Source organism: Oryctolagus cuniculus, chromosome 17, assembly GCF_964237555.1.
Source record: "Oryctolagus cuniculus chromosome 17, mOryCun1.1, whole genome shotgun sequence".
Taxonomy (NCBI): Eukaryota; Metazoa; Chordata; class Mammalia; order Lagomorpha; family Leporidae; genus Oryctolagus; species Oryctolagus cuniculus.
This window is the reverse complement of record NC_091448.1, coordinates 18,417,472-18,444,608: the sequence shown is the minus strand read 5'-3', so window position 1 is coordinate 18,444,608 and position 27,137 is coordinate 18,417,472. Positions and strand designations below refer to the sequence as shown.

Below are 27,137 nucleotides of genomic sequence, written 5' to 3'. Positions count from 1 at the left end.
GGATCTTTTGCAAACATCTTTATTAATCTTGTATAAAAATAAGGTCCAAGGAGAGTCCTTGGCGCGGGGGCGGGGGCGAGGTGCACTTTATAATTTACAGGCCGGCTCCCGCTGACTGTGGCTATTTAGGGGCGGTGGGGAGTGCCACAGGTAGCATTTGGGGAAGGGCCGGCGAGGCTGCCCTCTGTGTGGCGAGAAGCGGAGGCTCCGCTCCATTTGAGGTGGTTCCAGGGCAGGCAGACCGCGGAAAAGCCACCGTCTGGAGCCTCAGCCTGTCCACAGCCCCATCCCCCCCAACACACACACCCACACCGGGCCCTGCACTATCAACCTGCAGAAACAGCGGCTATAGGGAGAGGTCGGTGGTGACCTGCAGGGGGGGTCCCGGAGGTCGCCGGCGAGCACTGCGGCGGCCTGTGTCTGCGCGGATGTAGGGCTGGTTCCGCAGATCTGGGGGCCAGAGAAGACCGGGGGCTGGGCCAGCGCGCCAGGGCCCAAGGTACCCTTCCCAGGTCAGGGTTGTGGGCAGGTGGGAGGAGGCACTTGTTTGTCACACCCACCGTCTAACACGTCCCAGGCATGCAGTGGCCCAGGCAAGGGTGGCCTGACCCACTTCCCCCAAGGGTCCCCAGGGCTGTGCAGCACCAGGCTGTTGGGGTACCTGGGGGGCTACAGGGGCATCTCCTCTCCCAGGCTGGCCTCACAGAGGAGCCGGGATGTCCGCTTGCCGGTGCGGGCCGTGAAGGGCACCGTCTTGAGCACTGAGGGTTGGGGGGAGGTGGGGGCAGAGAGGAAAATGGAAAGAAAAAAAACAGCAAAGGTAGCAAGGTAGCAAAGCAGTCAGACACCCCGGGGGGGCGAGGATGGTCAGAGGAGACAGCACAGGAGGCCAGACGAGGTCAGAGCGGGCCCGGCCCCTCACCCGTGATGATGTCCTCGATGGCGCCGTCACGGTCACTCTCGTAGATGAGCGGCTCCTTCTGCTGCTTCCGTTTCAGCTCAGAGATGAGGTCCATCTGTTGGCGCCGAGCCTTGGGTGGGGACTAGGGGAAGGCAGAGCCTCAGCTCCTGGTGGCCCCACCCCAACAATCCCCCTCCCCCCAGCAAGGGCCACTGGCTAGAGCAGGAGGAAGCGCTCCATCCTCGCCAGGGTCTGTCAATGGCGGGGGGGGTGGGGCACACCCGGGCGTCCTCGGCGCGTGGAGCGGCCGCCTACCTTGGGCGCTGGGGGCTGCCCGCTGCCCTGCGGGTCGGCGCCTGCCTCCTGGGCCGCCGCTTCCTTCTTCCACTGCTCCACCTCCTGCTCAGCTTTCTGAGGGGCCGGCGCCGTGAGGACAGCGTTCCCGGCTGCTCCCCCGCCCCCCCCCCCCCCGCCCCTGTGGAGTGCCCCCAGGGCCACCAGCCTGCTCCCAGACACACGTACCTTGTAGGCTTTGGTGAAGCGGCTGAAGAGGGAAAAGAAGGTGGAGGGGGCCGTGGTCTTGGGGTTCTCGCCGAAGTACTCCACCACCGACTCGTAGGCCTCCTGGGGGCACAGCCCATCAGCCCCGCCCCCACGGAGCCCTCAGGCAGCTCATCCAGCCCTGTCTCCACCAGGGGTCCCAGCGGTGGCCACACCCCTCCAGGCCACCGGCCAGTGTCTGTAGCCGGCGCAGCTCTGGCAAGCCCCTCTTGGCCCGGCCCTCAGCCCCGCCCCTGCAGGGCCGGGCCAGCGCACCTGCGCAGTCTTGCTGTCTGCCAGCAGCTTGTCCATGGTGGGCGAGTTGGTCCGCAGGAACTCCTTGAGCACCACGCAGTCGTCCTGCCGCACGAACTCGCGCTGTGTCAGCTCTAGGCCCCGCTGCAGGGCGCGCACGTCGCCCAGGACGCTGTCCAGGGACACTGAGGGGGCAGAGTGGGGGACAGCGTGGAGTCAGACAGCACTCCATCCAGCCCCTCCCCCAGCCACAGACCCGCGCGCCCCCGGACCTGAGCCCGCCTTGTCCAGAAAGTGCAGGTCGCTGTGGAAGCCCGTGAGCTGCGGGTACTTCTCGGCAATGACTTTCACCAGGTAGTGCAGCAGCGTCTGCTTGCGGTCCGTCGACTTCATCTCCAGCAGCTGCAGGAGCCCCTTTCGTAAGCCACAGGCCGCCAGCGAGCCCCCAGCCCCCAGGCCAGCGCCCCTGCCTCACCGCATCCAGGCTCTGGAGCCGGAAGCCGTAGGCTGCACCACGCTTGCTGCTGTTCATGTAGTTGCCAAAGGCCAACACAATCTGGGGAGAGCAAGAGCGAGGGAGGGAGTCAGTGGGAGCGAGATCGGCACAAGGAGAAAGGCAGCGAAGAGCAGCCCCTGTGCTGCTGCACGGACCCCTGAGGTCCGTGACGTCACATGGGCACAGTGACCACCAGGGCACACCCAGTTTTGTCCTCTGCTAGTCCAACCCAGAACAGTGTTGCCAGCATGAACTCCCAAGCCTGGGGCCACGGGTTCTCAGACTCCCCACCGCCCCTCAAGGCAGTCCCCAGAGGACGCTGGGGCTCTGTCACTGTCAAGCCATGGCCGCCCTGGCCCGTCCCCACCCCACCCCCGCTCTGCCCTGGGAAGGGATGCAAGAAGCAGGAACATGATCTTTGTTGCCTGGAAGGTGGGCCGGGCCTGGGGCCCCCTCTCACACTACCCAGAACGGGCAAGGTGGCCCCCACCTGCACGCCCCTCCCCCCAGCACTCACCTCCAGGATCTGGCGGAGTTTCTCTGAGGACTTGATGGACATGGAGGCTGCAATTATGGCATTCAGTTGCTGGGGGGCGGCATGGGGGTGGTAAGGTGAGTGGGGGCCTCTCCACCAGGAGGCTCCAGTATGCCCGCTGCCCTCTGGGCCCCCACCCCCACCCCCAGACAGGAGCTGCCCTCCCCCTTGCCCCCACCCAGGCCACACCACCCTGCCAGCCCCGCCCACACCGGCATGAGCAGCTGGGCCGTGTCCGGGAAGTTGCCCAGGAAGGTGAGCGTGGCCATGCGCTCGGGCAGCCGTGGGATGCGGCTGAAACGCAGCATGAATCGGTCCTCCTCCGACAGCTCCTCCACCGGCCGCTGCTCCCGCTCGAAGCGGGCAATGAGGCTGCGCTCGTATTCCGTGGGCAGGAAGCGGGTCAGCAGCTCCAGGAAGTCCAAGCCAAGGGCCTGCAGGTCGTACCTGTGTGTAGCAGGCCAGGGAGGAGTGGGTGTCGCCCCAAGAGTGCCCGTCCCGATTGAATGAGGGACCCCCCCAGTATTTGCCATGAGTATCAAATGAGCAAGAGGTGGGAGTCGAGTGACATCAGGTCTCCGTCTTCCCCCCATGGCAGGTGCCCGCGGTGGGCGGAGGCAGGGAGGAAGCCTCCATCCAGGCATGGACTCCCAGGATGACCCAGTTTTCTCAGCCCAGAAATGGGGCCACGGTTCCCTGACTGGGGCTGGTATGCGGCTCTTTCACCAGGGTCTGCCCGATGCCCCAGCCTGGCAGGGGGCTGGGGGCGGGGACTCACGTCTCAATGGCCTGGCAGATGCGGTCAGCGCCCAGGTTGCCCTTGCGCAGGGTGATGGCCAGGTTCTTGGCCCGGTTGGCCTCAATGAGCGTCGCCTTGCTGGGCGCCTTCTGGGCTGCTTTCCCCTTGAGGGCGCTGAGGTCCAAGCTGGGGCCTTGGGACTTGGTCTTGAACTGCTCCTCAAACTCGCTCATGTCCAGCTCCTGACGGGGTGGGCAGAGGCGGCGGGCCTGGCTGAGCCCTGTGCTGGGCCAGCAGCAGGGGAACCAACCAGGAACCCAGCTTGATCACAGCCCTGACGGGGGCACAGGGCGAGCTCAAACAGCTCAGGGGAGGAGAGGGCGGACGAAGACGATGACCACCTAACCCATGGGACCAAGCAGGCAGGGCCTTCGAAGCTTAAGGGGAGGCTAAACTGGCCAGCGGTCAACGGCACAGGGAAGAGTGTGGCAGGCTGAGGGAACGGCCGCGGTGGCGGCTGGGAGGCACACTGGACGTGGAATCAGGGGAGCTGAAGCCCCGGCCTGCCGGTCTGCAGGGAAAATGACCAGACGGGGCTGAGAGGACAGAGAGGCCAGGCTGGGGGCGGGGGGGCAAGCCTCTGGGGAGTGAGGCCACTGCTGGCTGCACTGTCCAGTCTGCCTCATTCTACGTCCCCATCTGTAGAATGGGGTGGAGAAGATGGCCATGGCCAGTGCCTGGGAGCCTCCTCCAGTGTCCACGCGGGGAGCAGGCAAGCCACACCCACCTGCAGCACCTTCTCGTCGTTGAGTTCTGTGAACACGGTGCCTGTGATCTGGCTGGGCTTCAGGGCCACCCAGTTCAGGAGCGGCATCCGGAACTTGGTCTGGATAGGTTTCTTGGCCTTCACTCCTGAGATGCCAGAGAGTGGTGAGCTCCCCCTACCCTGCCTCAGCACCCCCACCCCAAGGCCTGACAGAGCAGGTGCACGGCTGCTAGATAGTGGATCCCCCTGCTGAACACGAGGCCCAAAGCCGTCTCCCCCTCTCCCCAAGCCCGAGGCGGCCCACTCGGCTCACCTGGGCCCATCTCCGGGCCAGGCCCTCCAAGGGCATCCGAGGGACCTCCCGGAGGCGGTGGGGGTGGCGGAGGCACAGGCCCATCAGTGCCAGGAGGCGGAGGTGGCGGCGGCGGTGGGGGCGGCACATCTCCTGGCAGTGGCGGCGCGGGCGGGGGCTCAGGGCTGCCCAGGAGGGGCGGGGCCGGAGGGGGCGTCAAGGGCGGGGCTTCCTGCTGCTGGGGGAGACCGGGCAGTGGGGGCGGTGGTGGTGGTGGTGGCCGCGGCGGCGGTGCTGCTCCCTGAACTGTTTCTGCCGCAGGTGGGAGACCTGAACTCGGCCGGGGAAGGAGGGTGGTCTCAACTTCTTGGCTTGGGGTTGGAGAAGGGTCTCCTCTTTGCCTCCCAGCCCCACGCATGCGTATGGGGTACATGTCAACCCACCCGCACCCACCTGCGCCACGCCCATGCTCCGAAAGTCCCCCTCCGGACCCGCGGCGATGTCCCAGCCCCCCCCCCCCGGCTGTCCCCCTCCCTCGTCTCCTCGCCCCCCGGCGTGAAGCTTCCACGCACCTGGGCTGGGGGAGCCGGCGGGCACCCCCGGAGTCGCAGCATCACCGTCACCAACGCTGGGAGTTGCCACAGCACCGGGGAGGATCTCAATGGAGACGTCATCCCCAGGCCCCCGCAGGATACGGATTAACCCCTTCTCCTCCAGCTCCTCCACCTTCAGCTCGAGCGCAGAGGGCCGCGCCGGGGCGGGGGGAGGCACTTTCTCAGGCTCGGGGGGACGTCTGGGGACGCCCATGGCGGTTGACTCGCTGAAGCGCTCCTGTGATTCCCAGGGGAGGGGTCAGCAGCAGGTTCCTGGCGCAGAGCCCCCCCACCCCGCCCTGCCCGGGGAGGAGGGACAGCAAGCTCGGGCGCCCCAGCCGGCCTGGGCTTAGGAGCCTGGCCCGCCCGCAGCTCACCCGCAGGGTCTCCAGCTCCTTGCGGGCCTGGCTTAGCTGCTTTTCCAGTTCGGCGATCTTGGCCATAGATTCGTTTTCAGCGTCCCGGAGCCGCGCTGTCAGCTGCGATACCGGCACATGGTGAGCTACTCGCCGGCCCGGCACTGGCACCGCCGGTGAGGGGGCGGCAGCAGGCAAGCCTGCCTGCCAGGGGCGGGCTGAGCCTGGAGCTTGGAACAAGTAGTCAATGGGGGGACGGGGAAGCAAGGCCCACTGCCCAGGGAGGTGTGTGCAGAGGAGGAGTCCGAGCTGGTAGGGCTCTGGTTCACCTAAGCTGGGGCCTGGGGTCTGAGCCCCGGCAGAGGGGCCTGCCTGGGCACAGGTGCAGCCCCCCCTCCCCGGGGGGGGGCGCTGGCTGAACACTCACCAAGACAGCCAAGGGACTCTGGATTTGCACCCACGTCCAACTCCCACCCACACCTAGTCCTGCGTCAGAGCCTGGTGCCTGGGGGGAGGGGAGAGGCCACCACAGCCTGGTCCTAGGGGCTTGCGGGTGCTGGGCGGGCCTGAAGGGGGCCGCTCTCACCAGCGCCACCTGCTCCTGCAGTTCCTCCATGTGCTCCAGCACCGCGTTCTTGGTCTCGGTGTCCTCCAGCAGGGCTCCCACATCAAACACATTGTCCAGGTACGCCTGGATCTGCACCTGCAGCTTGTCGCTCTCCGTGAGGCGGAGCCGCTGTCCCCAGGCAGAAAGAGCCAGGTGAGGCTCCGTGGGGGGAGATCCTCCCAACCCCCCCAACTCAGGCACCCACGGAGGAAGGGGCCTGCCTTTGTCTCCTTGTTATTGAGAGCTAACTCACATTCCACGAAAGGCACCGTTTCAACACGTACAAGTCAGCCGCTTCTAGCACATTCACGAGCTTGGGCAGCCATCACCACTACCTAACTCCAGAACACTTCCATCACCCTTTAGTAAGGAGCCTGGGGGTTAAGACCCAGCTAGGAGTCCCTGTGTTCACGCCCCGGCTCCACGTCTGATCCAGCTTCCCACCAGTCCCTGCCACCCATCTGCACACCCGAATGGAGTTCCAGGCTCCTGGTTTCAGCTGCTGGTTTTTGCTGTTGCAAGCATTTGGGAAATGAACCAGCAGATGCAAGATCTCTGTCTTTCTCTGCCTTTCAAAGAAATAAAATGTATTTTAAAAGAGAGCCCCTGTAGCTGTTGGCAGTCGCTCCCCAATCTCCTTTCCCCTGGTGCCTGGTCACCACCAGTCTCTTAGTCTCTCTGGATTCTTCCACTCGGACAACAGCTCATATGAAAGCACCAGATGTGGGGTTGGAGCCTGGCTGCTGGCGTAATGTTTTCAAGGCTCGCCCGTGTTGCAGCTCAGTCCTTTTTCATGAATGAGGAATAGTCCATTGTCTGGATTCACTGGCCCTGTATGCTCTTCCCCTCTAGTTCTCTTTGGCTTTCAAAGATCCAGTCCCAAAGAGCCCGTCCCTCCCAGAGGCCTGGGGGGAGAAGCTCAGCTCCTCTGCTCAGCCTGGGCCAGGAAGCAGGCACACCTCTGCCTGCCCTGCCCTGCCCTGCCCTGACCCATCTGGCACGAGGCGGCCCTCCTGCCTCCCAGGATCTCTGGGCTCCCCACTATGTGCTGGAGGCAGAGCCTGCGTCTGGAGCTGTCATTCCCGGGGCATCCTGAGCCTGCCCCAGTGCCTGTGACAGCACAAGGCACGGTTCTGGACACTTGCAGTCATTACAACCTCTGTGATCCTATTTGACAGATGGGAAGACTGAGACTCAGAGAGAGGGAGAAACTCATCCAAGGTCACATGGCCGGGAAGTATCAGAGGCAGGATGTGCACCCAGGCTGGTCGCTCAGCTACACTCGCAGTGGGCGGGGGTTCTGCCTGGGGGCAGTGCAGAGCTCACCTCCAAGTACAGGTCCAGGCCCAGGTGGGTGAACTCATATTGCAGGAAGACACGGAAATTCATGTTCTCCACGGAGTGCACCACGATGTTGATGAACTGCATGCAGGCCACCTGGGGGCGGGGCACAGGAGCAGGTGCACAACCCTGGGGGGGTGCTCCGTGCCTTCACCCCCCATAGACTTGCCCCAAAGTCTCCCTCCCTCTCCACAAACCCAGCTTTGTCCCTAGCAGTGTTTTACCTGCAGGTTCCCTCGGCCCAGCCCTGCCCCCTAGATTTCCCACTCAGTCCTCACACAGTGTGGTGCCAGAGGCCAGGAGAGCAGGCCAGAGCTGTTCCCTGCGCCCCGGGGGCACCGCCCTCAGCCCTCGGGGCTGCCACACTCACCATGAAGTCGATGTTGCTGTCCTCGTTCCGGAAATACTCCATCAGCTTCTCAAAGCGGTGCTGCTCCCCACACACCTGGGCGGAGAACGGTTCTCAGCCAGGATGCCGGCCTTTGCTGCTGCCCCTCCCCCCAGCCCCGTGCCTCCCCAGGCTGGCTGATCCGAATCAGAGCTTCCTGCTCATGTGCACCCAGGGAGGCGGCAGGTGACGGCTCAAGTACGTGGGAGACCTGGATGGACTTCTGGACTCCTGGCTTTGGCCTGGCCCAGTCCCAGCTGTTGTGGGCATTTGGGGAGTGAACCAGCAAATAGGAGACCTCTGTTTGTGTGTCTCTCTCTGCTTCTCAAATAAAGTTAATGAATTAATTGAAAAACACCCACTCCCTCTCAGTCTGTTCCCATGTCCCCCGCACCCTCACGCCACTCTGGCTACACCAGCATCCGGCACGTCCCCACCTCAGGGCCTTTGCACTGCTGTTCCGACTGCCTGGTGTGCCCTTTCTCAGGAGAGTGGCCTCGCCACACCCTGGCTGCCCGACCCCGCTGCCTCCTCCCCCCCCCTCCCCTGCAGTGCCCTGATGTCTTCCCCACTGTTCCCTGACACGCCCTGTGGTCTGCTTGCTTGCTATATCACTTAGGGGCCATCTCTGGCTTCTGGGTGTCGCGCTCACACAGAGTGGGCACTCAGCGACCAGGAACTAAGGAGTGAGTGACCACCTTCCCAGGTATCCAGAGCCAGCGGTGCCAGGCCATAGGGATCCGGTTCAGGCAGGATCAGGCTGAGGGGCGAAGGCTCCGCAGATCCCCACGGTGGCCCTGTCACCGCAGGCAGTGTCCCCACCTGACTCTGCATCTTCTTCCAGAATGTTCCTTCCCGGATCATCCTCTGAGTTCCCCAAAAACCCACCAGAGTCTCCGTACCCGCCAGCAACAGGACCCCAAGGGACACCACGGGGAAAGTGCAGGCCGGCTGGGGCTCCGGTACCTCCTTAAAGTTGTCAAAGGCCGCGAGGATGATGTCGTGTCCGCCCCGCACCAGGCACACGGCCGCCAGCAGCTCCAGCACCAGAGCCTTGGTTCTGGGGAGACAGGGCAGGTGGTCCCCCGAGAGCAGGCAAGGGCAGGGGGAGCCTGGCCCCGGGACACGGAGCTGCTGGTGCCAGTGGCAGAGCCTGGGTGGCCGGAGCCTGGGTGGCAGAGCCTGGGTGGGTGACAGTCCGCACAGAGCGGCACAAGGAGAATTAAGAAAGTCGGGGGCATGGCCCTCACCTGGGGTTCTTGTTGTTGAGGCTCAGCGCGATCTCGTTGACACAGGCCGGGTGGTTCATCACGAGGCTGAAGCCAGACTGGGGAGAGAGCAGAGGTCAGCGCCTCCCGCCATGGCCAAAGAACCAGCGCCAGGCACCTCAAACACGGTGAGTCCTTACAGGGCGGCCAGGCGAGGGGGGACCCGGTTTCAGCCTTCAGTCCTCACCGTCCAGCCCATCCACGCCCCCGTCATGTCCAAGGCTACGAAAGGGCCCTCCCTATGCACCGGACTCCCCAGCACTCATCATCTCAGGACCTGAGCCGACAGCCCGGGGCCCCGGGGCTTTCCCGGTGGGGGGACAGGCTAGAGGGAGAGCCGGTCCCAGGTCCCGCCCACCGGCTCACCTGGTAGTTCATGATGGCACGCAAGCACATGATGCAGACGTGGACGTCGGCCTTCTGGCTGACGATGCGGGAGTTGCGCACGGTCTTTCTGCTGTGGGCCGGGGTCAGCCTGGGCGGGGTGTGGAGGGGGCAGCAGGCAGGGGTCAGCATCCCAAGCCCTGCTTCCTGCTCCCCCCACCACTCAGATATTGCCTGGAGTAAGAGGGGGCACTTGGGGAACCTTAGACGGCTGCTTCCCATGGACCCACCCACAGAGGCCGGCGGGGGTCAGGAGGCTCCCTCTGTCCTTGGGCCCAGGACCTGGCCTGCTGGGAATGGAGAGGAAGGAGATGGGAGAAGCCACAACTTTTAAGAGCCATTTGGCTATGGGGCTGGCGTTAGGTGCAGTGGATTAAGCCATATTCCAAATAGGAATGCGGGTTCCAGTCCTGGCCGCTCTGCCTTCTATCCCAACTAATGGGCCTGGGAAAGCAGCAGCAGATGGCCCAAGTACGTGGGCCCTGCCACCCACGTGGGAGACCAGATAGAGTTATGGGCTCCTGGCTTCTATCTGGCCCAGCCAAATTGGCTGTGAATTAGCAGATGGAAGAGCTCTCTCTCCCAGTCGCTCTCTCTGTAACTCTGCCTTCCAAATAAAATTTTTAAAAATGCATACATAAATAATTAATTGATTTTTAAAAAGAAAGAAAAGGGGCTGGCACTGTGGCACAGCAGGTAAAGCCGCCACCTGCAATGTTGGCATCTCATACATGTGCCGGTTTGGGTCCCGGCTGCTCTACTTCTGACCCAGCTCCTTGTTAATGTGCCTGGAAAAGCAGCAGACGATGGCTCAAGTCCTTGGGCCCCTGCACCCTTGTGGGAGACCCAGATGAAGCTTCTGGCTCCTGACCTCATCTTGGCCCAGCCCTGGTTACAACCATCTGGGAAGTGAACCAGAGGATGGAAGATCTCACTCTGGCTCTCCCTCTCTCTAACTCTTTCAAATACATAAATAAATCCTAAAAAAAAAAAAAAAAAAAAAAAAAAAAAAAAAAAAAAGGACCACTGTGTTGTCCCAGTGGACAGCGCCCCAGAGGGAAAAGACACGACTTGGGAACAGCTGGGAAGGCTCTCCACAAGGTGGCGCCCTCAGCCACGCCAGCTCTTCATGCCTCTTGGGTGCCTGATTCCGAGTTGATTGCCTGGATCCCAGCCCAGCCCAGCCCACCACGTACTAGCCGGTACTTATTCTCCCTGTGCCTCATTTTCCTTGCTGGTAAACCAGGCAAACAGCAGCTTTCTGGTGGGGCTATCGGGATTAGGAGATGGGCTTGGAACCTGGGCTGCCCAGATCCGTGCTATAGGAGTGAGTCCAGTGATTTTTTTTTTGCCAAAAAATGTGTTCTGTTTTCACTGGCGCAGAGCTGCCAACCCTGACTTCCGCAGATCGGTCCTCTTGATGCTCCCGGCACAGTGCCCAGAACCCGGAGCCCGCCTCCCCTGCCACGCCACCCTGGCCCAGCAGCGGCAGGTGTGCGCCAGCTGCCCCACCTCTTCCTTCTGCCCAGACACCCCCATGGCTGCCTGTGAGGCCCTGTGCCAGGGTCACTTCTTCTGGGAAATGCCCCAGGCAGAGGCCACCTCCTTTCTCGGAGCTGCCTGTCACACAGCCTTGTCCCCAACTAGGCCCCCAGGGGCAGGGTGATCTGTCTGCTGGCTACCTGCCACACACCTAATACACAGTAAGTGCAAAAAAAAAAAAAAAAAAAAAAAAAAAGTGGGTGGGGAACCTCTTCTCTGCCAAGGGCCATTTGGATATTTATAACATCATTCATGGGCCATACGAGACGATCGACTGGAAGATGAGCCTGCTCTAGATTTATGGAATTTCGAGTTCTGCCTGTGGCTGCCTTGGCAGAGCCAGACCCTGTCCTGGAATACATGAGCAAAGAAACACTGCAAGGCTCCGGGGCTTGACTGGCCCTGACCCTAGACCCATGGTGGAAGCCAGGGGCAGCAGGGTGCTCCAGGCCCCCCCTTCCCCTCCCTTCACCCCTGCAGGATGGCCTGCATTAGGTTGGGGACTTATCCACGGCGGTTGAACCCCAAGCCTTATCCAAACCCACCACCACCCCAGGGAGGCAGCCGGGCATGCACCTGTCCCCAGGTGGCTACGTACCGGGGAGAAGGGGGACACCTGGAGGCCGCGTGGGAGAAAACAGGGGGTTAGATGAGTGCGAGAGGAGCCCCACCCCAGAAGCCCCTCCTTATCTCAGCCACCCAGATTCCAGCCTCTCATGCCCAGCCCCTAACGTGTGGGGGTCCCGAGCCTCGTGTGAGGCCCTCCCTCAGACCCCCAGTGCTTGGCTGCCCTTCCCAGAACCCCAAGGGCCCCGGTGGAGCTGGCCAGCTGTGGGAGCGTGGGCGGATCCTCCCCACTCCCTGCCACTCCACCTTGGGACCCACGTACTTGATGGTCAGGCGGCTTTTGGGCACGGATGAGGGCGGCCCCTTGCTGAGATCTTCCACCGACTGCTCCAGGGGCTTGCTCTTCTCTGGGCTGGGGGCCCCGTTGTCAGTGCTGTCCATGTCATACCTGGGGGCACGACGCAGGGGCCCATGGGCGGGGAGCCCAGGACATCCGGGGGACAGGTCTGCGGGCAGCAGGGGGCTGTGTGCTTGGCACCGTGCCAAGGGCAGCAGGGAGGGAATGTCCCGCCGCAGCCAGACCAGCCTTTGGCAAGGGGCATGGCTCAAGGCCAAATGCAGGGCTCCCGCTGCATCGATTGGAACTGGCCAGAGGAGTGGGTGAGGCGCTGGGCAGCGAGGGCTGAGGGCTGAGGGCGGGCCAGGAGGGGGCGGGGGCTTACGCGACGGAGCACTGGGCAAAGGCCAGGTACTCGAGGAGCACGTCCAGGCCGCGGTTCTCGTCATTCAGGAACTCCTGCACCCACCTGCGGACCGGACCACGGGGCTCCCTGAGGCCCAGCGCGAGGAGGCCCCGCCTCCGGCAGGCCCCTCCCCCAGGAAGCCACCCCAACCTGCGAGGCAGAGGACGCTGGCTGGGGGCCCGGGCAGGACCAAGGGGCAGCCGAGGATGGACAGGAGAGGAGGGGGGCCCTGTGGTGGACGCGCGCCAGGCAGAGCCCTCCCTGTGGACATGGGGCGCAGGAAGGCCCCCCACTCACCCAATGTGGTTTGTCCTCAGGGAGGTCTCCAGCTCCCGCAGCACCTGCGTGGACTCCTGAACACGCCTCCGAAACTGGGGGCCAAGCAGGGGGGTGTCTGGTGCTGCTGAGGCAGCAGCGTCCGCTGCCCCCACTGGCACGCGTGGCCTTTCACGCTCGGCCTCCCCCACCGCCTCCACACACCTGCCCAGCAGAATCAGCGCTCACAAGCTCCGGGCACTCCCACATCCAGACTCGTAGGAGCTCATGAGCCGCATACACACACACACACATGCGCACACACCTCCGTACACACCCGCCACCTAGCACACACATGCAGACACAGGCACACGTGAACACACACACATACGGCATACACGAGCACCCAGGCACAGATTAAGGGGACCTGCACACCCACATGTGGACACGTGGGATATACACACACATAGACACACACATCCATAAATGGGCACAAAGTACACACATATTTGCACACAGGTGTGCCGACGGAAGCATACAGCACATGTGCAGAGGACCACGTACAAGCACATGCCCCACTCACTCAGTCCCCTGCACACACACACACACACGCACACACACAAGCTTGCACACACAGTTGCTCAGCTGCTCAGAAGGCGAGGAAGGAAAGGGACATGTACCCCCAGGTTGGACATCCAATCAGTCGCTACCTTTCGGCTGACCCCACCGGTATCCAGGTAGCTCTTCAGCTTCTGGATGTAGGCTGCAGGGGGGTTCTTGACTTGAAACCGCTCCTGGGGAGATGCAGTGGGTTCTGGAGGGAATAGCCAGAGCTCCCCAGGGCAATGGCCAGTCCCGGGGTCACCCCAGATCTTGACCTGCACCCACCCCCAAAGCTGTCTTAAGGCGTCTTGAAAACACCAAAGGCAGAAATCAAACAATACTCCAAGCCACTTTCAAGGGCCCCATCTGCGGTCACAGGCCACACGACTAGCACAGCCTTGGGGTGCAGTGTGGAGGGCGCAGTTCTGTGGGGCACCCAATCCAGCCAGCAGGTGGCGCCCTCCCAACCCCCTGCCCTCCTTGGACCACTACAGGGAATACAGCAGTGGAGAACACTGGGGGCTCCTCTGTGCAGGGCCAGCTCCCTACATGTGCTCCTCACCTGCATCCCCGCCCCCATCCCTGGCATGGGCCGCCACTCACCAGAAGAGCCAAGCACCATAGCAGAGGCCTCACCCAGGGGGCTCCTCCCACCCCAACCCCTCTACCTTCCACTTGAAAAGGCCTTGGAGGCCCCAGCTGAGCTCCATCAGCAGGGGCCCCTGCCACAGCCCCAGACCCTCCGGAAGTGGCTCCACCCTCTTCCCACAGCCAGGCCCTCATCCCCCGACAGCTGCCAGGGCAGCGTGGCCCAGCCCAGCCGGTCCATTAGCAGGCGGCTGTGGTTCCCAGGGGAGGCTCGGCTCCCAGCTGCCTTCCTGCAACCTCTCCAGCTTGCAGGCAACTCTGGCCTGCCTCCCTCCCTCTCTCCCCAACTCACTGCCGCTGCCAGGCCCCACCCTGTCCCCACACTGGGAGAGGGTCCTGCCACAGCAGCTGGAGGGGCAGGGACATTGAATGAGCCACAGCAGCCGTGAGCCCGGTGCCGCCTGGGGGCTGCTGGCTGCTCAACTGCGGCTCCTCTGGGCCCAAGGGAAAAGGCTAGCAAGGCTGCCCACCCTGGCCCCCACCTCCCAGGGGGTCAGACGAAGATGGCTGACCTCAGGGTCATCTCCCTTCCCCAGTGGAGCTGGAAGGTCCAGAGACGCAGAGGAGGACGGGCACCTGCTCCCAGCCACACTGGCTGTGTCCTGGCCCAGCCCCTGCCGGCTCGTCATGGCAGACCCAGCCACGCCTGTGACTCACAAGGTCTCTGGGAGGCCCATGCCCCAGATAGGGGCAGTCTGGAGTCCTGCAGATGCCCTCGGGGCAGCCCGGCCCTGACCTCTCCTCCTGCCAGGCCCAGCCTGCTCAGGGCTGGGCACCCCGATGCGGGGAGGGAAGGGCAGCTGAGCCGGCCTGGTACCCACCTGGTCACAAATGAGCTCCCACTTCTTCTCGTTGTCATACTGGCTCAGCAGCTGCACCTTGTCTGGGGGCAAGTTCATGCAGTTCTGAGAGGGTGGGGGGCAGACAAAGGAAAGACTCAGGGTCAAGTTCACGCAGTTGGCGGCGGGGGACAAAGGAAAGACCCCCGAGCCCTCCCAGGGCCTCCAGAGCGTCAGGCCCCTTCTTAAAGGCTGGTGTGGGCTGGGACCTGAGGGGGCGACAGGGATGGAGAACGGGGTTCTCTCCGTGGCTCGTGGTGAAGGTGTCTCCTTCAGATATCCAGCTGTGGTTGTCTCTGTGCTGTGCCCGTGAGGGGCAGGGAGGGGCACGCTGGGAACCCTAGCCTCCCTGGAAGGTGCCATGAATCCCCTTGGTCCCTCAGCCCGTGCCAGGGTCCGACGGCTGGACTGCGACACCAGGATCTGGGCTCTGTCACCTGCCACCCTGCCCCCTTGGCATCCCTGCCACCAGGCGTGTCACCTCTTCCCCCATCCTGATGGGAAGCCACGTCCAGCCGGGCCCAGATGGGGCCAGTGCCCCTCCCACAGGCCACCAGAGGCCACGTGTGTCCAGCCCAGGCCCAGGCTCCAGAGTCTCACCAGCCCTGCAAACCCCCGTCCAGGGACGCTGGGCCCTCTCCAGCAGGGCGGGCTCAGGGAGCGGATGCCAGCCGGGCAGGTGCGTCCCGGCTGCAGGGCTGGGCTTGGGAAGAAAATCACGCAACCCGCTGGGTCTGCGGTACTAGTGCTCAGGCTGGGACTCCCCTCGGGAGTTAAGAAACATTGGCTGGGCCCTGCCTGCTCCTCCCCGGCCACAGGCAGCACCGCGGTGGTGGCCCTGTCACGACACAGCAGGAGCAGGGCCCGGTCCCGGGGCCGTGCAGGCCACCAAGCAGTGTCAGAATGAGGGGCTCCAGGACCTGGCACGAGACCCTGATAGACCCAGAGGAGGAGGCTGGTCCACCTCCATTCAGAACCCCCAGGCTTACTGCGGGCCTACTGTGCGTGAGGCCTACTATGTGTGTGCCCGTAGAGTCAGCGCACTCCTGGCGCCTGGCGCCAGCCTGGGGCTCTGTCTATAGCCCTCTGTCACGTGGCTCTGAGCAGAGGGAGCCCCACCTCCCAGGCCCTGCCGCCAGCTTCCGCTCTGGGGTGCCAGGCCTGCTTCTGGGGCTCTGGCCAGATCTCACCCCAAAAATCACTGCCTTGGGTCAGCCCCAGACAAGAGGAAGCAGGGAGCTCTCAGCCCCCATTGCACTGGAGAGGTGAGACAGCCCATCCCCCAGGCCCCGCCGGCCAGCCGGGGTGCGGACGGCCTGGCTCCCCCATTGCGAAAGTGTGCCTGCTCGGGCTCAGGAAACCAGACCGCGATGTCACAGCCCAAGCCCAGGCCAGCTCCTGCTGCCACTCAGAGGGACGGCCCAGGAAGGGGCCTGGAGCTGGGGGAGGGGGCCCACTTGGCTAGGGAGGCCTCCCCAAGGCCATTTTCTCCTTCTCTCTCTCTCTCTCTCTGCCTGCCCCTCTCTGATTCCCTCTGATGCAAGACCCACCCCACAGAGACCAAAGGGAGCGAGAGGCTGTAGGGGGGAGGGGGAGGCGAGAGGAGCAGTGCCGGGGACCCTGGCACCCGAGGCCTGCATGGAGGTGGGATCGAGGACCCTGGCACCCGAGGCCTGCATGGAGGTGGGATCGAGGACCCTGGCACCCAAGGCCTGCATGGAGGTGGGATAGGGGACCCTGGCACCCGAGGCCTGCATGGAGGTGGGATCGAGGCACAGCTGAGCCCCGCATCTGACCGAGGTGGGTGTCTCCAGGCGCTCACCTGCCCCTGAGCGCTGTGCTTCGGAATGGCCCCAGTGGACCCTTAGAGGCAGAGACAGTGTGACCTAAGGGCCATGCAGCCAGCTCCACCAAGACACGCGTGTGCGTGTGCGTGTGCGTGTGCGCGCAGGCTCTGCTCTGAGCCCTGCCTGTGATGTGATGCTTTCCACGCTCACCCTTACGCTCATGCCCATCTCACAGGTGCAAGTGCAGGCGGACTTAGCGACCCGGCCAAGGTTACAGGCGTGGAAGAGCGCAGCCCGACTGCCCTGAGCCCGGCCGCTCCTCTCCCCCGACCCCACCCCCCGCCCCGGGCAGCCGGCAGCGGCCCCTTCCCCACCTGGGCCTCCTCAGGCCCCCCAGCCCCACAAGTCAGCCTGCCAGACAGGCTAAATTTAGGCTCAGAAATCAGAAATAGCTCTGACAGCTCTGAGCACTAATTAGCAGCTGCTCCTCGGCTGTGGCTGTGCCCACCCAGGAGCTGGGCACACCAGGGAGAGGGAGAGGGGCTGGCGGATGCCACTCACTTGGGCTGGGGTGGGGCCACCACAAAAACAGGAACAGATCCCCAGACCCAGGGCCCTCAGCTGGGAGGCAGCACCATGGGCGGGGGCTGGGGGCAAGGGGAAGTCTGGCTGCCCGACAGTGTTCAGCTGGGCCCAGGAGGGGCAGGAGGGCCAGGTGTGTGTGGGGGGCACTTGCCTCCTGGGAAGCAAGAGGGCAGGGAGAGGGCAGCTGTGATGTGGAAGAACCAGAGCTGGACTCAAGACTCGGCCTCTGAGCCCACCTCACTCTACAGTTGTGTGGCCCCCTTGGGCCTCAGCTTCTCCCTCCATAAAATGGGCACAGCCCACCCCACCCCACCCCATCCACTGCCCCCCTTGCACAGAGATCTGGGAACTGCTTCCAGGTGGAGGGAGAGCAGCAGGTTCAGCTTTTCGGGTGTGGCCCAGAGAGGGCACTGACTCCCGATCCTCCCACCAGAGGAGGCAGCCCCTGCAAACCCCCACTCTGAGCCCACCTGGACAGCCCCGCACCGACTGCTGTTGACTTCTGAGTCAGTGTCCCAGGAAACCGGAGGGGCTCGGTCCACACCCCAGTTTCACTTTCAATTTGAGCCCAACCCACCTGCCCACTCTCTTTTCATCGCCCAGCCTTTGCAGCTCCAGGGTCCAGGGTGCCCCTGACCTTGAACACCAGTCCCAGACGCAGGCCAGCTCGCTCCTCCATCGTCTCCCCCTACCCACCTCTCTGTGGTCTCAGCCCTGGTGTTAGAGCTCTCTGCACGTCTCCAAAAACAATCAGTTTTATCCTCTCTGTAAAATTCTGGCGTATCGGTTTTCTGGAGCGCTCACAAAAAGCACGTCCAGGCTTCAAGGAAGACTGTGGGGTGATCCAGCCCCGGGTCAGGTATGAGAACTCCAAAAAGCTAACAGCTTCTCACATCAGGATTCAAAGAGCCCACAGCAGACAAAGGCAGAGAGAGCAGGAGCCAGGACACCGGGTGTAAAATCCAGGCTGGTGGGGGTGGGGGTGGGAGAGCAGTAACTTAACCCCCCCCCCCAATCAACATAAAACATCATCATCTCCAGAATTGCTCCCAAAAGGTCACTGTTGTGGCACAAAAGGCTAAGCCAGCACTCAGGAAGCAGCCAGAAGAGATGAGACGACTGGGCTGTTACCTCCCTGCTAACGCGCCTGGGATGGCAGCGAACGATGGCTCAAGTGCTCGGGCCCCTGCACCTGCGTGGGAGACCCAGATGGAGCTCCTGACTCCTGGCTTTGGCCTGGCCCAGCCCCAGCTGTTGTGGCCATTTGGGGAGCGAACCAGCAGATGGAAAATCTCTCTGTCACTCTGCATTTCAAATAAATAAATAAATCTTTAAATAATAATAACTATAAATGCTCTTTGAGAGTTCCACTTAAGTGTTCTACAGCCACGAACTCGCTTAAACCTCAACAAGGAGCCTGCAAAGTCAACACTGTTACAACCTCACTTCACAAATGGGAGACTGAGGCACAAAGCGTCTAAGTGGCCTAGAGGGAGAGCTGGAGAGGAGGCTCTGTTTGCACAGGGTAGGGAAGGACCCTCGGGGGTCTCCTGCAGACAGCCTGCTCCCCGGGCTCCCTTCTGAGGAACCGGAGACAGTCAGTGCCACTTCCTGCCCCCCCAGCACCCCAGACTTCCTGTTGTTGCCCGCACTGAGCTCTTACTCACTGGGGAACCCCCCCCCAGCAGCACACCCTCTCCAGGGGGAAGTGCAGGCTCCCCCCCCCATGTGCACCCTGCTGCCGTTAGCACCACTGCTGCCCCACCCCCCGGAGAGGTGGGCCCTCCCGCCTTGGTTTCCGGCCACCAGCCGTTTTCGGTAGAGGCCCCACGGTTTGCTAACCTGCTTGGTGGCAGGGAGACTGGCAAAGACCCAGGGTTCCTTGGGATGCCTGGCCACCCTTGGTGCTCTTGGCGGGAGGGTGGGGGGGCATGGTCTGGGCTCCTTCACCTTGGAGGCCCCTCCCCCCTCCATGGAGAAAGGATGAAGAGAAACAGCTCAGCTCTGAGACCAGCCCCTCCCTCACAGCAGGGAGCCTGAGTGCTGAGCCCAACCCTGCTGAGAGCCCCCCCAAAACCCTAGGAGGCCACAAGTCATTAGGACTCTCTTTTTACCTGTGAGGTAACTTGCCCGAGGCCACACAGACACTAACCGACAAAGACGAAGCTCAACCTGCAAACTTCACAGCCCCCCAACCCAGGAGCCTTCCAGGCCTCACAGGCAGGGAGGCCCAAGCCACCTTCCAGGGCTCCGTGTCCCCAGCAACGTGCAGAGGTGGCCCTGAGAGCGGCCGCACCTGCCCCTGCCTGTCTCAGCCAGCTCTTTGCCCACGGGCCCCAGAGGCCACTGTGAATCACGCCCACCACATCCCTAGCGTCCAGCGTCAGCGTGTGCCAGCCCTGCCTGCTAGGAGTGCCACCCAGGCCCCCTTCTGACCACACGGCCACACCCCACGGAGACCGTCTGTGAGACACACCTCAGAGATGGGAGGCACGAGGTCTGGGCGACCCCACAGCCAGCTGCCCCCAAACTTCTGCCTCACCCCCGAGGAGGGAGCTGGCCAGGAGGCAGAATCCCAAGGCAGGCGGGCAGGCAGGCAGGCAGAATGCAGACCCCTCCCCCACTGGAAGCAGGACTCCCGAGGCCTGTCCCGACTACTGCGCGCGCTGCTGGCCAAGTGCCCACAGCCCTGGACACCCCCGAGGGCGAGGTCCCCAGCAGGCAGAGAGTCCTGTCTGAATGGCACAGCTCCTCACCCTCAGCCACGAGACCATCAGCCCTGCCCTGGACCCCTTGCCCCTGAGGCTCCAGCCCCCTCCCTGCCCAGGCAGCCCAGGGTAAGCATGGCCCTTGTGGCAGGCCTGGAAAGGGGGCCTTGCCATCCCGAGCAGGGGGAGGCACGAAGGTACTGGAAGCCACCCAGCCTCGGGCATGGGCGTAGGAGAGGCGAGAGCTGGGAGCCTGGCTGGCTGGTGTTCCCGCCGGCGCAGCAGGCCCGTGGAGCCGGGCAGCCCTCGCTGCTCCGCAGTTGCTAAGGCAGCAACCGGCACCTTGGCTCAACCTGCTCTTTCTCCCCACCCCCATTTTAAGCTTGGGGCACCCCTCTCTCTTCAGCCTGCTTGGAAAGGTGCCCCCCCGTCCTTGCATGGGAGAAAGGCTCCCTGTACCGCCTGTCTGGCTGTGGGCTTGAGAGGCGGACCACTCGCCCTCCACTGCCAGGAAGGGAGGAGGAGTTGGGGGCTGGGATCCGACTCCCCACCAGTACTAAGCTTAAGGAAAAGGAAAAAGCTCCCCAAGGCCACTCAAGGACAGCTCTGTGCTTTGCCCACAGTCTGGGGGACCCTGAGGGTGGTTTCTTTGACATTGACTAAGGATGGGGACCAAGCTCTGGCCCCAGGGGGTGTGATGACCAGGGGGCGCCCCACCCTGCAACACCCCTGCCAGACCTGTGGGTCAGCCAAAGCTCTAGCCTTGGACAGCTCCCATCAGAGGTCAAGGCTATTGCTTGGGGGGGGGGCTATCTCTTGCTGCTGGGGAGTCATAGGAGCCCAGTTCTTACTTGAGTGACCTGAGGTTGGATCTGCCCTGCCCACAATGGGCTGACGCTCCCCAGGAAGAAGGTGTGAGCACAGGGGGTGCCTGGGGACCAGGGGAAGTGGGGTGTGAACCCCTGATTTCTACCAGCAGGACTGCCCCAGATTTCCACCACCCACTGTCCACGCAGACACCCAGTAAGGCCCACTTCTGCCTCCTTCCACGCCCGAACCTCAGGGACTCCCAGGGGCATTTTGTGTTACAGCCACAAACCAGGGCAGGGCAATCCAGTCCCCCACACGCATCAGAGCTCACCATTTGACTTTTGGATTTTCCACTGCTCTGAATTATTCACAGGGCTCCTCCCCATCGTGTGCAAACCAGAACAGACAGGGGGGCCTGGACGTCACCAAGGGCAGCCCCACCCCCATCCATGAAAAGACGCTAGAGGGGGCCAAGACGGATCGGTGGGGGTCCAGACACACCCTGGTTCTTCCCCTTCCCTGTCTGCTCAGCTCAGCTCTGCCAAGCCCTGGGTCTGGGAGGAGGGAAGTGGGGGCAGGTGGGACGGTGGGGAAGTCGGGGAAGTGGTGTGTCCCTGGGAGCTCCCACCCACCCAGCCAAGCCAGGCACCCGCAGCTCCCACTCCGCCCAGGGTGCTCCGGATGGCTCTTCCTGCTCTCCTGGGAGAAGGCAGCAGCCAAGATTTTCAGGAACTGCTGGGAGGCTCTCCTCTGGGGCCATGAAGAGTGGACCTGGCAAGTGTGGCCCGACGGCCAGCCAGGGGACGGGAGGGAAACGGTGTCTGGGAGGTAGGAAGCCGCCCTGGGCCCGCACCTGCCTCAGCCCGGCAGGGCCAGCCTGCTCAGAGGACGAGCAGGGCCTTATTTGCTGTCACCACTGTCCAGCAAGGGAGCCTTGACGGTGGACAGGCCACCAGGGAGCCGGGGACAGGGCTGGGCTGGGAGGCGGAAGTGGGACTAAGTGGCTCTCCCCTCCCCTACTTCTGCCTCCTGCCAGTCTTGGGGTCCCCTGCCTCTGCTCCGAGCTCCCTGCAGCACCAAGCAAGCACACTTTGACTGCAACCGGCCTCAGCCTGAGCTGGTGGACCCCTCCCCTCCTACAGACCCCCAGACAGTGGTGGTGGAGGTAGGGGGGCTTCCAGATTTTTGCTTCAATCCCAAGCCAAAGTGACCAAAGCATCCTGACCCTGCCCTTCCTGACCGTACTCCACGGACGCCTGGGGAGGGGCGCCCAAGACCCGACCCACCTCTGGCCGCCACCTGCGAAGCGCTGTGGGACACACAGACCCACCCGCTGCCCGGCCTCCCAGCCGCCCAGGCCCCGCACGATTCTTGGCTAAACACCTTCGCTAGGTCTCTGGTTCCCATGAGGCTAAAGCAGAACCCGTCCCAGCTTCCACGCTTCGGATGGAGCGAGCCCAAGGGCGGATGCTCCGGACCCGCGCCCGGCGGCCGGGCCTGCGCGCAATGGGAAGGGGGCGCCGCGCCCCCGCACCTAGACTGCTCCAGCTCCCAACTTGCTCGCGGGACGGTCCGTGAAAGACCTTCAGACCGGGAGCGCGTGAGCGAGGTGGGGCAGGGGCTCTGCGGGGGGAAGGCTGGGCTGCCGCAGAAGAAAGTTTTGGGGGAAGCGTGCTAAGTCACTCTGAAAAAAGCCACTGTCGCTGCCACCCCCGGAGGGGTCCCGCCGGGCCAGGCTCTCCAAGCGGTACCTGAGCCCCCGGGGGCGGGGATGCGAGCCCAGCCCCTGCGGCCCCCCGCCCGCCCCCGCGCACCGGCAGCACTCACCAGCGCCCGGGTAAACCTCTCCTCCAGCTCCCCTGCCGCGGGCATCGGCTGCTTGGGGGCCACGGGCTGCTTGGGGGGCGGCGTGGCGGGGCTCGCGGGCTGCTCCGCACTGCCGGCCGCGTTGCCCATGGTGGTCCCCACCCAGTCGGCCAGTCGCCTCCAACCTCGGAAATCCAGCTTTCCGGGGGATGGGACTAGGCTCCCGATCCGGAGGGCGAGGGGGCAGCGGCAGGCGGCGGCGGGGCTCGGCTCGGCTCCGCTCGGCGGGCGCTCGGCTCAGCGGCGCGCAGGAGCCGGGGCGCGGCGTCCCATCGGGGCGGCCCGGTCCGAGGGAGCCAGGCGGCGCGCTGCAGGGTGGGGGAGGAAGTCAGGCTGCAGGCCGCGGGGCCAGAGGGCCGGGCCGGGGGCAGGAAGCTGCGGCGCGGGCTCCCCCCTCGGCGATGTTCGAACTTCTGCTGTCGCTCCCCGTGCGCCGCCGCCGCCGCTGCGTGCCCGGCCGCAGCGGGGCGGGCTGGAGGGAGGGGGCGGGCGCCGGGTGGCGGCCGGGGGTCCACCGCGGCCATGGCGCGGCGGGGAGGGGGCGGCCGGCCCGCTTCACCTGCCGCAGAGGGGGCGGCCGGCGCCACTTCACCTGCCGGAGCGGGAGGAGACCGAAGCGAGGCCAAGGCGGCGGCGCGCGCGGCGGCGCCTCCGGGTCCTAGAACCGCAGTTCCCTCTCCGCCGGGGGCGGGGGTGCGGCTGGGTCTGGATGAAAGGGGTCGCACCACGGGGGCGCACGGGGAGAGCAGGGGGCACACCTCCGAGGTAGGCTTCTCAGCTGTGGCGAGCGCGACTTAGACTCCGTGGCGGTGCGGCGCTGGGGCGCAGGGCTGCAGGGCTCCGTCCCCCTCTCAGGTCCCCGCATGGAGAGTGGGAACCCCCTTCCAGGCCCCCCACGTCTCGTGTCCGCTCGGTTTCGCCAGCTTGGAGAGCGCTAAGGACCAGAGGGAACCATCTGCAAGCGGGAGCCCCAAAACAGGGTGGGAGGGGCGCGGATCCAGGCCAAAGGAGACCCCTGCCACCTGTCCCACTGCAGCGTCTGTGCGTCCAGCCGGCATCCGGGAGGGGGGTGCTGGTTGGGGATGGGGCACCCCTAGGGAAGAGCAGGCAGCCAGTAGCTGGGTAGCCAGGGCAGCGCCAGGGAGCAGCGAGGACCGGGGCCCGCGGCCAGGGCCGGCCAGGCTGGTCAAGGAGCAGGGGGCAGAGGAGGAAAAGGACTCTCCTGGACGCTTTCCTGCAGAGACCCGGGGTGGCCGCCGGCCTGGGGTTAACAGTGTCTGGTGCCTGCTGCTTCCAGGGCTCTGCCCGCCTTCCCTGATGACCACTCGGCCGGTAGGTGTTGCTGACCCTCTACCAGAGATGGGAAACTGAGGGACTTGCTCAAGGGCACGCAGCTAGTCAAGGGCAGAGACAGGCCCTCCCCAGTCACCTCCCGAGTCTACTCTGCCTTCTCTTCTGGGATCTGGGGAGGGAGGGCATCTGAGGGTCGGCGTGGAGCCCCAGACCTGGGGCCCAGTGTCCAGCCTGGATGTGAGACTCTTCCCGTGGCTCCTTCTGTTCCCCACTGAATTAGTGGGGACGCCCAGTGAGAGCCTCGGCATAGCACCGGTGGGGTGGGGGCTGACCAGGGGGCCGCGAAGGAGCCCAGAACCTGCTCAGGGCAAGGCGGGGGCCCAGGTGTTCTCACCACTTATGGCTCCCCCCACTCTGCCTTCTGGGACGTTAAGGACCTGAGACCTGATCTCGAGGAAGCCCTGGCAGGAGCCGTCCCCCGCCCCGCACCCCCCCCCCCCCCCGCTGGCCTAATTAGGGCTCTTCCTTTGCCAGGTGGCCACCTGGGTCATGTTCTGGCAGGGGTCCCCCGAGGTGAGTGGAGCCAATGCAGGAGTCTCCCTGGGTGTGCCCACTGCCATCTCCTCCAGCCTGGAGCAGGCCAGAGCCCTGCCCTTGGGTCCTTGCCCTTGAGATTAGCTAGCACTTTTTTTTTTTTTTTTTTTTTTTAAGGAAATCCGGTCTTGATCCCTCCGTGCATGGGGGTCTGGCTGTCTCTTTTAATTCAGCAACAAATCTCTCTTAGCCCCAGCTGCGTGCACAGCCCTGTCCTGAGTCCTGGGGATTCCGTGACCGATAAGAGTCCCTGCCCTCGAGCTGGCCAGGGGCAGACATGACACATATCTGGGAGAGGGGTTTCAAGTCTGCCTGTGATCAGGTGTGCCTGCAAATGGTCGCCGCCTGACTCTTCAAGGCGGGGTCTCAGGCTGCTGCTGACCACCCCACCCTAGGCCTGGTGGAAACAAGGTCGGGCTAAGTAGGACCTCTTATTGGGAAAAGTATCATTTCAGCAAGCCTACCTTTCTCTCTCTCTCTCTCTCTCTCTGCCTCTCTCTTGTCCTGATTGGAATTGTAAGTTACTTTAAAAAAAAAAAGGAAAAAATGCAGTCAATAATTATTACCTAATAAATTTGGTTGGCCTGGCAGGAATTATCTTTCCCATCATGGTCCCCAGAGGAGGAAATTCAAAGAGGGAGGGGGGAGGCTGATGGTGAATGCGGGACCAGTGCTTCGATGGGTCTATGCTGCCCTCTGCTGGGCACCGACGGTATGACAGCCAAGACAAGGCAAGGCCTCCAAGCGGTGATGGATGCAGTGCTGGCGCCTGGTCATCACAGATGCAGGATTTTGCAGTCACTGGGGACACTCAGAGCTTAGCTAGACGAGCAGATTTCCCCTTGAGTCTCCTCCATATTTCTCCTCGTTACTCCATAGGTGCCTCTTTAAAGGAATAAAAATATTACATGTATACAGTTGAGGAAAACAAGGCACACACATCTGTGCAAAGACCATCTGGTCTCTCACCACCCTGTCTTTCTGGGACAACCACTCTTAACAGTGTTCATGTATCTTTCCAGATTTTGAAAGAGAGAGCGAGCCCATCTGCTGGTGCACTCCTGAAATGTGTGCAACAGTAGGGTTGGGGCCAAAGCTGGGAGCCAAGAACTCGTCGGGGTCCCCCAGGTGGGTGCAGGAACCCAAGTACTTGAGCTATCATAGGAAGCTGGAGTCAGGACCGGAATCAGGAACCGAGAGGCCGGCGCTGCGGAGCTGTGGGTTAAGCCTCCATTTACTTAATTTTAATTAATTTCAGTATAGGTAACCTTATGTGAAGAAGTCAACAAACCACAACGGAAAATTGTGCAGCTGTAAAAATAGAAGCGGGAGTTCCAGAAAAAAGAAATGGAAAGATCTCTAGGATATGTTTCAAGACAAAATGCAGAGCAGGGAGAAGACACTTCGCCCCAGCAGTTAGGGCACCCACTCGCACACAGCGCCTGTGTCTTAGCCCCAGCTCTGGCTCCAACCCCAGCTTCCCACCAGTGCAGACCAGGAAAGGCCGTGATGGTGACTTGAGTGACTGGGTTCCTGCCACTCAGTGCGAGACCCGGAGAACTGAGAGCTCCTGGCTCCTGACTCTGAGCCTGCCCCGGCCGAGCCTGAGTCACTTCGAAATCGCATTATGAAACCACTGTGGGCTTTGGGGGGAATGAAACGCAAGTGGCAGCTCTTTCTGTCTCTCTGCCTCTCAAATAAAACATTAAACACATACTCGTAAATGTGGCCCAGAACACACACATACAGTGCGTTGTCTTGGCTCTACAAAAGGGACATGGGAATAGAATAAATGTTGGTCAGCGCCGCAGCTCAGTAGGCTAATCCTCCACCTGCAGCGCTGGCACACCGGGTTCTAGTCCCAGTCAGGGCGCCGGATTCTGTCCCGGTTGCTCCTCTTCCAGTCCAGCCCTCTGCTATGGCCCGGAAGTGCAGTGGAGGATGGCCCAAGTGCTTGGACCCTGCACCCGCATCGGAGACCAGGAGGAAGCACCTGGCTCCTGGCTTCAGATCAGCGCAGTGCACCGGCTGCAGTGCGCCGGCCACAGCGGCCATTGAGGGGTGAACCAACGGCAAAGGAAGACCTTTCTCTCTGTCTCTCTCTCTCACTGTCCACTCTGCCTGTCAAAAAAAAAAAAATCAAATCAAAGAGAGAGAGAGAGAAAAAAAAAAAAAAAAAGAAAGGGAGGGAAGGAGAAAGAAAACAGCCATGGCTGGATAAAGAAACTATGGGATATGTACTCTATGGAACACTATACAGCAGTAAAAAACAATGAAATCCGGACATTTACAACAAAATGGAAGAAGCTGGAAAACATCATGCTGAGTGAAATCAGCCAGTCCAAAAGGGACAAATATCACATGTTCTCCTTGATTGATGGCAACTAAACGAGCATCTAAAATGATACCCATTGAAGTGAAATGGACACTATGAGAGACAACGACATGACCAGCCCTTGTCTAGACTGTTGAGGAACAACTTACTATTTTATTCCTTTTAGTATTTTTGTTGTTGTTGTTGTTGCTCTGTTTGTTCTACATAAGACCACTGGTTGAACTCTGTAATCAATGCACAATCATTCTTAGGTGTTTAAAATTAACAGAAAAGTGATCTCTGTTAAACACAGGAGTGGGAATAAGAGAGGGAGGAGATATATAGGTCGGCACATGCTCACTCGGACTTACCTCCAATGGTGGAACTAGAAATGTGCCAGGGGATTTCAGCTCAATCTTACCAAGGAGGCAGGTACCAATGCCAGCACACTTGGTAAAGTGATAAGTATAAATACACAACCGATCAAAAAGATAGGGTAAGTGTCGAAGAGATTTCACAAAT

At 62.5% G+C, this 27,137-nt stretch overlaps 1 protein-coding gene and 1 long non-coding RNA gene across 9 annotated transcripts; one reads left to right on the top strand and one right to left on the bottom strand.

Moving 5' to 3' along the window:
• Positions 1 to 5: 5 nt before the first annotated feature.
• Positions 6 to 22,870, bottom strand: FMNL1 (formin like 1). Of its 8 annotated transcripts, none has more exons than XM_051825750.2 (29): positions 22,376 to 22,870; positions 14,641 to 14,724; positions 13,249 to 13,362; positions 12,611 to 12,684; positions 12,293 to 12,376; positions 11,893 to 12,018; positions 11,602 to 11,619; positions 9,692 to 9,748; positions 9,444 to 9,552; positions 9,060 to 9,136; positions 8,776 to 8,869; positions 7,792 to 7,866; positions 7,407 to 7,517; positions 6,060 to 6,209; positions 5,495 to 5,596; positions 5,097 to 5,355; positions 4,546 to 4,854; positions 4,254 to 4,378; positions 3,506 to 3,708; positions 2,940 to 3,174; positions 2,710 to 2,778; positions 2,172 to 2,252; positions 1,969 to 2,098; positions 1,718 to 1,881; positions 1,424 to 1,525; positions 1,217 to 1,312; positions 923 to 1,043; positions 662 to 761; positions 6 to 450 (listed from the first exon to the last, which is right to left on the bottom strand). In XM_051825750.2, exons 1-28 carry the CDS (start codon positions 22,502 to 22,504, stop codon positions 670 to 672), a joined length of 3,390 nt encoding a protein of 1,129 aa, XP_051681710.1. In that variant the 5' UTR covers positions 22,505 to 22,870; the 3' UTR covers positions 6 to 450; positions 662 to 669. The 8 variants fall into 8 exon arrangements, with proteins under 8 accessions (XP_051681710.1, XP_051681716.1, XP_051681709.1 ...); XM_051825756.2 differs by having other exon boundaries at positions 13,279 to 13,362; XM_051825749.2 differs by lacking the exon at positions 662 to 761.
• LOC138846061 (uncharacterized) lies at positions 22,870 to 26,017 on the top strand. The gene is made up of 2 exons (XR_011383447.1): positions 22,870 to 23,179; positions 25,324 to 26,017. It is a non-coding gene; the product is annotated as an uncharacterized lncRNA (long non-coding RNA).
• Positions 26,018 to 27,137: the final 1,120 nt, after the last annotated feature.